At 39.9% G+C, this 16,166-nt stretch overlaps 1 protein-coding gene across 4 annotated transcripts in view; it reads right to left on the bottom strand.

The window, feature by feature from the left end:
* grik4 (glutamate receptor, ionotropic, kainate 4) overlaps positions 1 to 16,166 on the bottom strand; it is a 351,349-nt gene that overhangs the window by 55,488 nt on the left and 279,695 nt on the right. For all 4 annotated transcript variants that reach the window (XM_026191921.1, XM_026191925.1, XM_026191923.1 and 1 more), the window contains 3 exons: positions 7,762 to 7,923; positions 3,404 to 3,556; positions 2,404 to 2,508 (listed from right to left, as the gene is read on the bottom strand). In XM_026191921.1, the coding sequence (XP_026047706.1) occupies positions 2,404 to 2,508; positions 3,404 to 3,556; positions 7,762 to 7,923 (420 nt within the window). The remainder of the gene's footprint in view (positions 1 to 2,403; positions 2,509 to 3,403; positions 3,557 to 7,761; positions 7,924 to 16,166) is intronic.

Below are 16,166 nucleotides of genomic sequence, written 5' to 3'. Positions count from 1 at the left end.
GGCCCCACTGGGCATTTGGAGATGGAGCTGATGGATGGGAGGATACAGTGGGCTATCAATTTGCTTGAATAAACGTCCCCCCAGCAAGTCTTGAATTTGAAACAGTGTTTTTGTTTTTCCCTGCTTTACCAAACATTTGGCCAGGGGTTCTTTATCGGGCAGACATAAGTAGACAAATTTTATGAATTTCAAATTCATTTTAATATTCAGACATTTTTTCCAAAGATAAAATGTGCTGGGGTGACAGTTTTGATTATAGGATTTATGGCTATCCAAACTTTTTGAACAGGTTTTAAAATGAGACTCTGGAGAGTAACAGTGAACTTTAATATGATTGGTCAGCAGACAGAAAAGGACAAGAGTCAGTGTTCTGCATTTTCCCATTTCTGACAAATAGATTAAAAAAGACCGCTTACGCTGTAGAAAATTAAGAGCCATATAACAAGACTGGTTATAAAAGAAACTTATGCTAAAACCTCTTTATGGGGTTTTAAAAATTCCTCTTTGCAGGAACAAACAGTTGCTGCAAGTCAGATATTAGAGATCTGAGGCCTAATGCTTTCAAATTTGGTAATCCTTCAGATGAAGCATCAAAAAGCTCTGCTATAACATCTTCAGCCCCTGAATAATAGATATAGAACATAGCTCAAATGCACCAGAAGCTGTGTTATCCATTCATTAACAGACCATATTCAATGCTGCTAAAAGCTTTTCATCACTTACATTTGATTACTGACCCTTTATATTCTTTGTAATCCCTGTAAATGTCCTTAATCTATTAGGAACTATATGAAATGATGTACCCAGGCATACACTGAATTGGTCTTGGACCCTGATTCTGTTTGATTTTTAGTTCACTTTCATACTTCACACTTGAACATGATTTTGTATTCTGAGTCTTAAGCTCTTAGTTTCAGCTTCGATTTTTTCTTATAGTTTTTGTCGACCATGTGTTGTCTCTAGCTTTACTTCTTGTCTTTTACCTTAATTGTGTTCAGCTATGGTTAGTTTCACTCCTGTTTCAATTCCCTTGGTACCTCGTGTGTATTTACAGTATAGCTTCAGTTTGCATATTGTGCATCTGTTCTGTCATTCCTAGTGTTCCCTATGTGATCTCCCTACTTCATTCCTGGAATTCCAAGTGTTTGAGTTTATCCTTTGGATTTGAGACTGTTTTTCCTCAGTTTTTGGATTCATTTCTTTTTATTTTTTTTTATTTTTTTTATTTAATCAGAGTCAATAATAGCTCTGCTACTTCCACATACTCCCAGCCTATGTTCGGTGTAACGTGCTACTGTAATCCACAACATTTTTCAGTAGTTCAGTAATGTAACACATTACTGTTGTAAATTTAGCGATAAATACAGTAGTTACAGTTATTATTGTTGTTACGTGCGTTGTAACGGTGCTTCAGTTATCTGCAAGGTGGGCAGATAGAAAAAACAGATAGACAGATAAAAAAATCTAGCTTTGTTTCCCCCCTAAATTTTGCTTCTTTTCTTCCTCAGCACTTGAGTTAATCACTTGATTTCCGTTCCTATGCAGGGAGAAGGAAAATAACAAGTGGTCTACAGCTTTTGAGGAGTGGAGATATGGTCATTACGTTTATTTTTACTGCACAAAATACCGTGATGGTGAAATCCAAACTGCACCCAAGGCAAACACCTACATAACACCGCTAACAGAACTTCGGCTGGTTTTCAACTTTGCTTTGAGTTCTCGGTTTTGTATTCGTCCACAAAGAAAGATCACGTTTAGCCTCAGGTTTATATTGTTAACTGGTAATTTTGTAACAGTTACATTTCAGATTTTTTTTTTTAATTGATCCATATGACATTAGTATTGGCATATATATAGCCATGTTTCTAAAACTAATAATAAAAAGAGCAGCAGCTAAGCTGACTTTAAAGGTGACATCTGTGGTTACCTAAATTTATTTCCCACAAAAATATGATTCACCTTCAAAGAGGCACGCTTAGTATTTACTTTTGTCCTCTGGAAACTCAACCTTTTGCAAGTAGGATAATGGAGAGTGTTTGCTCCAAGAGATGTCAGCTGAACAAGCGTTATCACAGCTCCCTGCTGCACAATCCAGCTTCAGTTGCCTTACTGCTATAAAGACAACTGAAACATTTGCCCAAAGTACTGCTCTACTGGGAACAGGACTGTGCCGGAGCGCTTTGTGTTCAGCAATAACATTTATATTATAGCCAGTGTATATCTAAAGAGCAAATCTGTGTGGGTCACTAAAGAAATAATAAGAAAACTGTGTATAAATCTTTTTAACCAATCTCACGAACATTTTACCACCGCTAGGAAGTGCTAGTGTTAGCTGAACCTAAACCTATTTAATCTAAAGAAAGATAATTTCAGCATCAGATCTGTGTGATGGAGGTACTTTACCTGCCTCAGGCCGTCCTTGCTGTTCTGCATGATCCTCAGGGCATAGTTAGACCGCTGTCCTTTGCTGTTGAATTCAATGTGCCCTGTTAGACCTTCCAATTCTACCTATCCAACAAAGAGACGGCACACATGTTAAAAGATATCCCGTCTGCTTCCCTCTCGGCGGTACCTATTGTGAATATGACTTGAGGTTACTTTACTGCTGCTGTCTCTGTATGAGCCGCCTGAGCACTATTTGTCATATTTAAAATAAGAATATGGAGACAAGCTGGTAACAGCTTCAATTTAGGGCAAAAAAGAAGAGTGATTAGTTGTGTCCTCTTTCTCAGAGTGAGAAAGACAAATGGTCTGATATCGAACACGTGTCACATTTAAGTATTTCAGTCACTTACAGTCATTTCGCCCTAACAGGAAAACACATTTTATTCCCTGACAGCACATCTTTATCTCTCCTCCTCCACTGTGTCTCAGTATAATGTAGAGATGAGATAAACTGACCTAGTCGATAGGAAGCATATCGTTAAAGAAGAAGACAGCACGGACATTATCTGCTGTCGGTAAAAATATCTAGACTTTAAAATATCCAATTAGCACGCAAAGAAAGATAGAAGAAAAGCAGTAATGAAGAGCTCAACAAGTATTATCGGACAAGCTACTTTTTGGGGACAGCCTCAGTGACTTCCAGGAGTTTCTGATGCTTGTCAAGAGTTGACAAAACAAAATTTGTGAGCTTTAGAGTTTTGGCAGTACTTCTCAATGTATTACAAAACTGTCATATGTTTACTGACAGCAGATAAAAGTGAATATTAGAGGTGCTGGTACATGAATTTTGTTAAATTATTGGTCAGAGCCACATAGCTGACTGATGACCGTACCAATGCCCTTTCATAACTCTAGGAAAGAAAAAAATCCAGATTTTTCCAAAATTTTCAAGCATTCCTTGAAACTAAGCTTGGACAGTCTTGTAATCTCAATCATTCTCCAGCAGAAGCAGCCTTACCATCCTCAGGTAATTCATGAGGCTGGTGCCGTGCTCCCAGATCTTGGAGGACTTGCAGGAGAGCTGAGTGGCTCCGACGTTCTGGCTACGGTTCAACTCCTGGACCGCCGCCACCACAGCGTATACCGCATCAAAGAGCAAAGCTGACGAGAGCTGCAGAGGCAGAGGGAAGGAGGCAGGTGAATGTATTATGCATACTCACACACACACACACACACACACACACACACACACACACACACACACACACACACACACACACACACACAAAGCTGCAAAAACCCAAAGCACACAAACTACAAGCGTAACATATCAGCGGTTAGTGGTTAGCGAGGGGTTAACCAATCCCTCGTGTGGCAACAAGATTATTCCATTAGATCATTAGAAAGACTCTGATCTGCTGACAGCGTTGAAAATCATCTCTCTCTCCCTCCATCTCTCGGAGAGACTCTGTCCTTCCTGCTCTTATCCCCAATGAAGCTGGCACACCCTGACCATTCCAATTACTGCCTGCCTCTCTCAGTCTGGGCCAAAAAACAGTGGGAGAAGCAGCTTTTCCTCTCATCTCCTCTGTACAAACAGCCTCAAACTCACCGCAACAGCATCCTGCTATGTACGTTTTATTAAAATGCACGCTGCTTTGCATTAGATTCTCAGTAAAATCCCAAGCCTCAGTGCTGTACATCTGTGTAATGGAACTACAGATTAAACTGATGCTGATAGAAGGCTGAGGGGGATGGTGCTGCGCAGTAAATCTGGGAGGCCAAACAGAACTAAACAGCCATTAAACAGCACAACTCTGATGCATTACACAGCCTTGAATTGACAAATGCTTTTGGCGAATTAAAGGCACCGTTCACCCCAGGATTGCCTCCTACATTTTACATCTTTCAAAAAATAAAATTAAATAAAAATTAAACAATGCACAAACATTTTCTTGTGAGTTGTTTCACAATTATATTACTTTTACTATCTACACCTATCCTCCCACCCTCCAAAAAACTAAAAAGCTAACACTGCAGATCACCTGATGGGGATGTAATTAATGTATCAATGATCATCTTGTCATGCTGTTACAAGCACCATCATCTGTAGAGTGATATGATTGGATGGTGTGGTTCAGCAGCTTCAGGCCAAATATAAAGAATTAAAGTTGAGTTTGCGGTGAGCTGGCTCTTTGAGACTGTGAGGATATTACAGCTGCAGGTTTATGCTGTTTAAGTTCGACTTATCTTTGTGGTGGGAACCAAGGCCAGGCTGCTAACTCAACATGACAATGTGAATGTATTACACTCGTATCTATAAATATCTTCAATTTTGTGAGCCTTTACTTTACAGGAGAAGACTTTAGTGCTGCAATTGTGTACAGAAGACAATATTGTTGCTACACATACTCATGTTTCCTCAGTTCGTCTCCATTTATATTGTTGTACAAGGAACTGTACTGTGAATTTGATGTAAAGCTAATAATATGTTGGCATTTACCCATCTGTGTATCTATGAGGCGCCGTTTGTAAAGTGAAACATGCTGAAATTAACGGCAACATTTTTCCACATTTAGTGCGAAACCTTACAAAAACGTGTTTTCAAGTCATTTTTAAAAAAATATTTAGTAAATTTGTAACTTTTCATATTTAAAACACAATCTTAAATATTAAATCTAAAAATTATATTTAAATCTAAATGTTAAATCTAAATGTTACAGGAAACTAAATATTTAGTCAACATTTCATAAAGCTTTTATTTTGGTATTTTCGTTGATCCGTACATGTTAGCTAAATATTTAGTTTCGTGTAACATTTAGATTTAACATTTATAATTGTGTTTTAAATATGAAAAGTTACAAATATTTTACTAAATGTTGTAAAAAATGACTCGAAAAAACATGTTTTTGTAAGGTTTTGAGCTAAATGTGGAAAAATGTTGCTGTTAAATTCAACATGTTTCACTTTACAAACAGCGCCCATGTATCAATCTTGTTTCTCTCACTTTTTTTTACCACATCTTTCTTTTCTCTTTATTCTTTAAGAGTAACTTTAATCAGCAGGCTATAATTACATGAGCTGAACAACAGAACATATCAGCAGCTTCTGAAATCTGTGCTTTTTTTAATGTCTTAGCCAATAACACACAGAATTATTGCATTTCCACGCTTTGAAGGCAGCTGTCATGAATTTTTTCCTTTTTTTTGTAATTTCCCAATGCAAATGATGACTTCAGACCTAAAGGAACAAACTTGGTCTTGATTTCTAAACCTGTAAATATTGAAGTGGGGTTTTATGGTCTACCTCAGTACCTAACAGTCCAACTCATGAATGCTGTTTTGACAGTTTGGACCTGTAGGCTTCTTCTAGTTATACTCTGTTTGTATATAAATGAGCTGCACTCTCTAATGAAAAATTCTATGTGCGGTTACTTTAATCAATACTGATGTGAGACTATAAATATCAATTGCGAGATGTTTGAATGCAGCACAATTTGTCTCCCATGAAACCTTCTTCTCTTATAAACTTTCAACCTATCTGCCTACATTTCCTCAGATGATGTGGTGCAAGCCTTTATCTTTAAATGCATCAGTGCAATCTAACACACATATAGGTCAGCGGCTGCATTTGTTGTTTATAAGAGAACGTTTAAAAAGACAGCATATTACGCATGTGCATGTTTAAATGGGTTAATCATGTTCTTGCTCCCATCAGCCTTTAGTCTCTCTGGTTATTAGCTAATTAGCCACAAGTCCTAATTGCTGCAAGCTTAGTGAGTGACCCACTGCACACAGAAGCATTTTTAATGCTAGTTCAAACTGTTCTTAACCTATTTCACCATCCAATTTTTGTGAAGCAAAAACGGGGTGATGAGTGTTTGTTTCATTTTTTAATGTCTCTTCACTTCAAACAGAGGGGATTCATTCATTAATCTGACTTTACTGAATATCTGGCTCCTAATGAAGCCCCCGAGCAAACATAAATCTGCAGTAGTGGCAGTCTTTTTGCACTCAGGTGGGTTATTTTTATTAAAAAAAAAACATTTACAAGGATGAAAACAAACCTGCATTACAGCTTTTCTCAATATTGAGAATATATTGAATTCAGATATATAAATTACATCACTTTTTAATATTGTCTTTAAGGGTTTTTTTTGTTTAAGATGTAAAAATACATAAAATTATTTAATTCAGTTAAACTTTATTTACATAATCCCAATTAACAACAACTGTTACCTCAAGGGGCTTTATGATTTAGGCTACAAAACCCTACAATGTTAAACCAAGCAAAAAGAACAACAATCAGGTAACCCTGTATGAGCAAGCAGTTAGCAACAGTGGGAAGAAAAAACTCCCCTTTAACAGGAAGAAACCTCTTTGTTTTACTTCAAAGCTAATAAATGATGAAAATCAAAACTTTGATTTGTTATATCAACAGTGTAATGTGACGTATATTCATCTTTTGCCGGTAAAAAATTCTGCATTAAGCTTTTTTTTTTTTTTTACTATTATCCAAGAGCAGAAGTGTAGTCTAATAGCTGGTGCACTTGTACTACTTACTCTGAGAAGTTGCTTTTAATTTCAGACACTATTGAGCAAATGTGGGAGAGTGTCTAGCTTTAAGAGGGATTACTGGGTAGTCAGAGAATAGTCATAAATTTTAGTCTCATAAACAGGCGCTAAACCACAAACAGATAGCGCTCATGTTTGTGCAGGGCATTTACAACACTGTATTTAGTGAGTCTGATGTAAAGAAAACTCGATAAGCCATGTCGTAAAATATGTCAGAGTGTAGTAATAATAATAATAGTACGACATGTTCAAGCATGTGCTTCGCTATTTTGTGGCCCTGCTGAGCCGGCATGAGATTTAAACAAATCTGCAATCACCTTCAGTTTACACATACGCAACAAGGCTTTTTTTGTAGTCACTCATTCACACAGGTAGTGCACACTATTTTAAATGTTGAGCTACAGAGACCATTTAGATGAGAACAGTGGCTGATTTAAGGGGGGATGCTGTGAAGGTAAGTAGCTTTTCCTGTGTGCATTTCTTCTGAAGAAAATTCAACAAGGAAGATGCCATTCTAAAGGTAATAAGGAGGGCGCCAAATGCTGCTAATGAGCTGTCTGGGAAACAACAATGGCCTACAGCAACACCTGAAATTACAGCACTTACCTGAGTAAATGCTATCCCTGTATATTTCTCCTAGTATTTTGGAGGTTTCTGCGACTTCAGTGTTTTAATTGGTAAGTTTGTGATAGAGAAGTATGCCGGAACAACTAATTATCTTTTAATTTGGACTGAATTATTCTTCCTGTAACTTCGATCTTCACTGTAAATAACGTCATGTATTTGTGTTGTGTGAACTAACCGGTGTGCCGGCGAAGGGTGCGTGGTCACAGTTCTCTTGCCAGGAGCGGTTGAGGCTTAGCGCAAAATCCTGGAAGAAGGGATGAGTTTTGTTGAAGACGGAAAAACCAACTATGTTGACTCGCTGGTCCGCCACGTCGTCCAGTCGGAGTAAAGAGAATTCCTATAGGGAGAAAAGAGAGTAAGGCACAAGATTATGGGCTCCGCTTAGCCATGAGCTGTCATACCCTGCTACAGTCTACCATAATCTGTTTAAATTACACCAATGATATATTGAATTATTGTCAAGGTAAAAAAGGGCATCTGTTCACTCAGCAATTTTACATCCGATTTAATCTGTCCGATTCACATTTCATTAACTACAATTATTCCGGTTGATTGACATGAGAAAGCTGCAGCAATTTGTTCAGAGCCACAATTTTACCGAGCAGCGCTGCACAACACCCATGGATTTTTTCTCCCACTGGCTGTAAAAATGTACAGGTATGACTGCCAGACTGCAAAGCTAATGGGTTACAATTAGAGAGACAGACAGACAGAGAAAGACTCGGGGAAAACAACAAAGGTCACAGAGACCAATAATTGAGATAGAAATCCATGACATATTGAAATCATCCAGGTTGGGAGGAGAGGAAAACACAAGTCGTTTGTTATTTGGCTCTTTTGCTCCAGGGACAAGTTGTTTTCCGGCTGCCTGGGGAATACGAGACAGGGGGCAGGGTGAGACGGAGCTGAGGAAGAACAGGGGGGAGAGAGAAGGTGGGGGCGTGACTGAGGATGGATGTCTCCTGAAGGTTAATAGAGGTGTCAAAACCCAGTACCCCACCTCAGGTGGCAGCCTTCACCTTCCAGCCCTTTGTGCCATCTAACTTGTGACAGCCAGACCAAGCCCAGTCTACCTCTGTGCCTGCCACCAAGACAAGTGTGAAGATAAGAGAAGTTTGAGGGGATGGTGAGTGGGTGCGGCAGCATGTGACACTGGGAACAAATGGCCATATGGTGTCTGTAGAAATAGTAAATACACTGCAAGTAAATAGAAATAAAAGAGCAAAATATGTATGTAAATGCAAGAAGGCAACAGCAGTGGGCAAACAACTACGTGCCAATCAAAAATAATGATAAAAGCTGCTAACTATATCCCTTGAGGCAACCTCCTGCTATGTAGTAACTCAGCTCATGTGTGGCATCAGGATTTGGTAAAAATCTTCTTAAAAAACAAACAAGCATAAATAAACAAATAAATGAAAAAACAAAAAGCTTTATGGGCTCCGGGGAGATCAAAGCTTACAAATTCTGAAGCGCAGAATAACAGCAAAATGAAAAATGGTAAAATGGATGAGAGGGGATTAGGAAAATCAGATAATGGACATTCAGACAAAAAAAGAGTGAATAGGCCAGTGAATTAAATAACTGATAAGAAGGTAGGTGGAAAAAAGCTCTTAGACCAAGAGAAGAACCAGCATGAATCACTCCACTCTGAAGACACTGGTGGTTGACTGCAATGACAGAGACACACTTCAGGGAAGGAAGATGGAGTATATTTAACCTTTAAGTGGAAGGCTGATTATTCCTATTACCAACCTTCCATGAACCAGGAAATCCCAAATGTTTTGTTATGCTGGTGTACGGAAGAGGCGGATGATAAAAACAAGCAACACTGATAAACACTGATAATAAAAGTGAGAGCTTAACTCTTTAGAGGGTGAACCATGAATAACAATGTTCTGAAACATCTTTATTTCTACCTCCTGACAAATAAAACTCATTACATGTACGTCATCTTACATTTTTTTCATTTCTACAGCTGGAGAAAAAAAATCATCAGACTGATGATGTTAAAGTTCAGTCTCGGGCAGCAGAAATCATAACTGTGAGCAACAGCTTCCATAAAGTTTAACTGTAGTAGGGAATCATTCTCGTTAGGAATATGATAAGATGGTTTATCAGGTATATACCGATCAGCTGCTCATTAACACAAATAGCTATCAACCAATCACATGGCAGGAATTCAGTGCATTTACATATATGTAGACCAGGTCAGGATGACCTGCAGAAGTTAAAAATAAGGATCAAAATGGGGGAAGATGGGTCATTTAAGTGACTTTGAATGTTGCTGGTGCCAGACAAGCTGGTATTTCAGAAAGTGCTGGGATTTTCCAACATAATCATGTTCAGGGTTTGCAAAGTAAGGCCAGAGAAAGAGGAAATATCCTGTGGTGGAAACTCACTGGGTGAAAGTGGTTGATTCCAGAGGTCAGCTGAAAGGAAGGTAACTAAAATAGTGACTCCTTAGAATCACAGTATGCAGAAGAGCATCTCTGAACATACAACACATCAAACCTGGCAGCAGATGGGATACAGCAGCAGAAGACCACATAGGGTGGTAAATGGCCTGTATTTGTATAGCGCTTTTACTAGTCCCTAAGGACCCCAAAGCGCTTTACACAACCAGTCATCCACCCATTCACACACTGGTGATGGCAAGCTACATTGCAGCCACAGCCACCCTGGGGCGCACTGACAGAGGCGAGGCTGCTGGACACTGGCGCCACCGGGCCCTCTGACCACCACCAGTAGGCAACGGGTGAAGTGTCTTGCCCAAGGACACAACGACCGAGACTGTCGGAGCCGGGGCTCGAACCGGCAACCTTCCGATTACAAGGCGAACTCCCAACTCGATCGCCTTTGTGCCACAACAGTTTACATGGACTCACTAAAACTGGACAACAGAAGCTTCGATAAACGTTGCCTGGCCTGATGGAAGAATCAGCATTTGAATTCTGATGGCTGCTTCCTGCAAAAAAACATGACTTTAAAAAGCTCAGATCATCTCAAACGATTTTCTCGAACATGAAAATAAGCTCACTTTACTGAAACGGCCTCCACAGTCACCTGATCTAACAGAGCACCTTTTGGATGAACAGAACCTGGAAATTCATGGATGCGCAGCTGACAAATGTGGAGCAGTCGTGTGCTGCTGCCACGTCGATATGGACCAAAACCTTTGACGAATGTCTTCAGCACCTTGTTGAATCTATACCATGAAAGTGGATGGATATGGACTATAACAATATTTAGAGAGTTTGACTTCTCCTTCAAGAAATACAGCTTTTTCAAATGTTTGTTTACAAAACTACACGGTGAAATAACATAAGCAGAGGAGATAGCAGGGTGTTGTTTGGCTGTTGTGTGCGGTGAAGTGTTTGTTGAATGCTTTTGTTAACACACTAACTGAAGACAGCTCCTGCAGTTTGTGTTTACAGTCCTGCATTTCCATCACTATGCAAGCACACTTTATTTGCTTAATTCCACCCTGACTGGATTGTTATTCATCCTGGCCCAGTATGACTTTCAAGTTGCAGAGCGTGAAACACATTTAAAATCGCCTTATTAGAGGATGTAGCACTGAAGTTTAAGGGGCTTCTAGCTGCTCTTGAACTTCAGGAGACAATCCTGTTAATGAGTAGAATAATGGTCTAATGGTCTTGTTAGGAAAGAGACTGCCTGATCTTTAGTATCTATTGAATTTCAAAACATTTAACTCAGAGAAATTATCAGCCTGGCTCTCATAAGTTTGCGTTTGACTTTTGAATACATACAATGTAAAATGGTCATACTGTAAAAGTGGATTTAATTGCAAGGCTGGAACTAAATATACAGTCCTGCAAGTCCAGGGGAAGAAGAGGAGAGCTAAGACAGGGATTACATGTTCCTCCGCAAAGCCTGAGGAATACTTAATCCCTGTCTCAAGTTTAACATTGCATGTAATCATGGCAGGAGAAAAGTCTCCTTTGAACCTATTCTTTATTTATTCATTCATTAATATCTTTAGAAACGTAAAACAAAATTTAAAGCCGCAGCATTATCGATTCCCATGCATTCCATTAAATACATGGGCTTTTTTTATCCATCTTCAGCAGGCCCTTTTGGGGCCTCATAAGCCTTTGGGGACTGTCCATATAATTACTGGTTAAGTGTACTTTAATAGATCATTAGAGTCAGAGCTGTGCAAACGAGCCTATCATTAAACATGCCCCTCAAGGGTTCCTGATTGCATGCATGTGCATACACACGCACAAAAACAAACTGGAGAGCGCATGAGCATGCCCACACACAGGAAAATGAAATCCCTATAATTGAGCAGCAAACACACACGTAGTCACTGAAGACCAAGGTCACAAAAATATCCCGAGGCAGTGTCTGAAGAAAACTGGTGTGCAGCATTTGTGGGCTTTCAGGGCACAGACGCTGACACTTTGCACATGCAAATTCAAACACACAGACAGACGGGGAGTTGTGATCCCATGACTTCAGAGGACATTACACAGGCTTGCCTAACGTAACCCCGAGCCGTTATTGATTTATATTATGGGTTTTCTCCCCATAACACATGTTTTTGGATACGTGTTACGGGGACGCACAAGCACACACTAAAGCCCTGCACGCGAGCACACCTTGCATGGCAAATAGTTGGTGTGAAATGGGCAGTGCTTAGCATTTGGTTCCCAGCAGTGGGAGAACAAAAAAGGCAGAGCTGGAGGGTAGAGGAGAGCAGTAGAGAAACCAACTGTCACCACCGAGGGGGTGAAAAGGCCGGCCGAACAGAATGATGATGAGGAGCAAAGAGAGAGAGAAAAAGAGCGAGAGAGCTAGAGGTTGAATCAATGGAGAGGGAAGAAGGTGAGAGATTAGTTGGCACAAGTGAGAGCTTAAAATGCACTGGCGGGAGAGAGAGAGCGACAGAGCGAAGATGAGAGGGGGGGGGGGGTTTGCGAGGGTGTAAGAGTGCAAGGGAATGACAGCCTGGCCGAGGGCCCCTGACACCGGCTGTCACCTGGAGATCAATCAGCAGTCGGGACCCGAGCCAACCAACCAAAAACTGTTGCTTCACCTCCTCAATTCTCACCCTTTTCCCTCTGAAAACCCTCCCAATCTAGTCGCCCCTGTCTTATCTACCCTTTATGTGCAACTCCTTTTTTATTCTCTTAGTTTCTCTTTCATCATTTTAGATGGTTTTTCATATCCTTTGGCTTTCAACGATTCCTCTTTCTCTTCTTTTTTGGTCTTTTCACATAACTGGACCATTCATACATGCACATATGCACACACACACACACCTACAAAAATACCCAAATGTGTGACTACTCAGTGTTCATAACAATGAAGTCAGCGAATGATGAGATCCCAGGAGGGTTGATGGTGCTTATAGGTGGACACCCTGTCAAGAATCCTACTCCTCCTTCTCTGCCATCCGTGTCCATGCACAGACATATTCCTTTGCAATGAAAACTTGTATGAAACCGATAAGTGAATACGGAATTGAATCAAAAACTTCTTTAAGTCAGTCAGCATCCTTCAGGTCCTCTCTCATTGATCACATCTCCCTAAACGGAACAGAAACGCTGAGATTATATCGATTCTTTAGGCACCAGGGATCTCCGCTGATTTGGGATGCATCTCTGCTGCATGTGGTACAACACCGTGTTACTGAAACGCCGATATCTCTACCAGAAATGTGAAGTTGTTAGATAAGCCTTTCAAATGCAAGTTTGGCTATATAGAGACTTTTGTATGCATGCTGTGCAGGGAATGTTAAGGAATGAGTGCTGCTTCAATATTGTCACTTTTTTTCAGATGCTGAATAACAAAGGTCTCAGCATTTCAATGAGCTGGAGTCATCTGAACATTTTGTCTGTTTGAAAAACTTCTTAAAAGAAGTTAAAAGTGGAATTAAAATTAATGGAGTTTGCTGAAGTTGAGAAGTACCGGTCACTGGCAGCAGACAGGAATGCAGCAATAATGGCAAATGAGTCAGAACAATGAATCGCAGTCACACGTTCACTGACTCACCGGCTTCTACATAAATTAAATGAGTTTTAAGGACTGTCGAACAAGTAGATTAAATGTTTCGACTCTTACTAAGCAGAAATACAGTCTGAATAAATAATTTTTGGCTTTTTGAGAGCAACACAACATCACACTGAAACACTGGCAACCAGTAAAGTTCATGTTTCAAATCTGCTATCAAACAGAAAATCTTCACATCCTGTAGAAGGATAAAATCAGGATTTTTACCCCCCTTATTTGTGTCACCTTTATGAATGGAGACAGTTTTTCTGTCCTGAAATATTACCTCAAAACTTCATGGTCAACCAGAAAAATTAACGAAAACTCAAAATTTTATGTGTCAAATGACTTGATATGGTATTCAGAAACAATTGGTAAGTTCAGAAACAATTCATTTGTGTGTTTTTTCTTTCTTTTTGTTTGTTTCTCAAATTTTTATTTCATCCAAGAATCATCCATTTGCAGCAATTTTAGCTTTGCATGCCTTTGGCTCACTAGCCGTCATTTTGTTGCAGTAATCTGCCAATGTTTACTTTTTTTTGCAGAGGGAAAATTGCTCCAGTCAAGCAGCATGCACAGGGTATGGCACTGCACTGGAAAGCAGACTGATAGCCTTTCTTGTTTTTGATCCCACTTATCAGAGACTGTGCCAAAGCATATGGACTGGAGGGGCAACCAACCTTGACAAGGGGGTATTTGGCTCAGCTCACTTTGCTATTTCATTAACAACAAATTCAAGCACAGACAACCGACTTTAAACCACATCAATGAACTGGTAATGAATTACAACCATACACACATAGCACACTCTCACACTCTATCCTTGACATATTTCCAGATTTTTTTTGAAGTTTTTGAGTGAGATCATCCTAGCTGCACAACCTGAAGAATGACTTTGTTACTTCTCAAAATCTGACTTGCTTAGGCCCAAACAAAATCAGGGTCCTCCTCCTCCTCAGTCATGCTTATGCTATTGTGTTCATCACCATTATGCTATAAATTATCTGACAGCAACAGGTAACTTTGGCGAGAATAAGGCACGGCGGGCCCACGGAGTATCATTCAGAGCCATCTTTATTTACATCTCACCACAACACCCAAACCCCTGAGTCCCCGTGTTTTTAACTAGGCGGGCGTGATTAAGGATGCCGTGCAGGTGCGTCCGCCCTCCCTGCACGGCACCGCAGACCACGCCCCACCACAGTAACATTATTCTTGAAATGGCAGAGACTATTATGTTTAATGTGGCAATAACAACAAACATGGAGTTACCTGGTTATCAAGTAGTAATATTCAAACTACCAGCTTCTACTTTCTTCCACTATGCTAGCTATGCTAACTGCTAACTGCTAGTCCCCTGATTCTGACTCCTAGCTGTGTGTACTTGACTCAGTCACATCAGGTCAACAAAGCTGGATGCACTAGGTAATTAAATTTTCCTGTCATGTGATGCTAGTGGAAGTTATGTTGTTTAAATGCCTCTCCCTGACACTTAAGGTGAGACCATTAGCACTTACCAGCTATTTAGCACAATATTTTTATCACTATTTTCTTCTCCATTCAAAACTATCTTGGGTATTTTTCCCCCTTCTTCTTCTCTTTTGTCCTTTTTCAGCTCCCAGAAGGTTCACTACTCCTCTTTATTAAGTGGCTTTTTTGTTGACATTACCTTTGTTTAAACAGACCATTTGCAATGGGTGCTAGTAGAATAAGGTCGGTCTCCCTCAGGGAGCTCAGGTCTATCCCCCTATGCAAACTTTGAACATTGCCGCTCCCGTAGTTTGTCAACTTTCAGGCCCCCCCACTGGTTTGGAGGCCAAGCAGTTACCTGCCTTACCTGGCTGCAAGCAACACCTCTTGCTGGCCCCTGTGGCCTGCACACAAGTCTGCCTCTTACCTCTCTTACCTGATACAATGACTAAAATACTCCCCAACTACCACATTTCTCACATCTTTATGTCTCTCAAATGTTTCTCTCTTTGACCAAAACACTTCAAATTCATATTTGTCTGTTCATGATACTAATTTCCACGATTCCTTTCTCTAATTTCTGCATTCATTTACTCATCTTAATCTTTTCTTCTTCTTAGTAAGTCTCCGATTTGGCTTCTTAAGTTGACTCTTTACTGTTGAGACCAGTGTTTTGTGGGTAGAGCTGAATAAAGACACTGGTTTATGACCTGTGAGGTGTCTCTTTCTCAGGACAGAGACTGTGATGTGCTTGTACTATTGCGCAGGTGGGCATTGGGACATTCCACTTCTCATTCTGTCTGGTTAGAGGCGGTTTTACGTTGTCTGTGAAGGGAGCAGTAACAAATCAAATTTTTTGGCTTTCATTCCTTGGAACAAGAATACTGTGAGAGTTTGAGAAGAAGGGTGCTTTTTTTAAACTTCTCAATTGTATTGCTTCTTCAACCAGCAATTGGACCAGCAATTCAAAGACTTTTTCTAATGATGATTTCACTTTCTAACATGATGAACTTGCACTAAGTCACACAATGTGCCACTGGAGTGAAAGCTGAGTACATTTTGCATTAAATCATATGACTAATAATAGAT

The sequence above is a fragment of the Astatotilapia calliptera genome, chromosome 14 (assembly GCF_900246225.1).
Source record: "Astatotilapia calliptera chromosome 14, fAstCal1.2, whole genome shotgun sequence".
Lineage (NCBI taxonomy): Eukaryota > Metazoa > Chordata > Actinopteri > Cichliformes > Cichlidae > Astatotilapia > Astatotilapia calliptera.
This window is presented reverse-complemented; position numbering and strand designations above follow the sequence as displayed.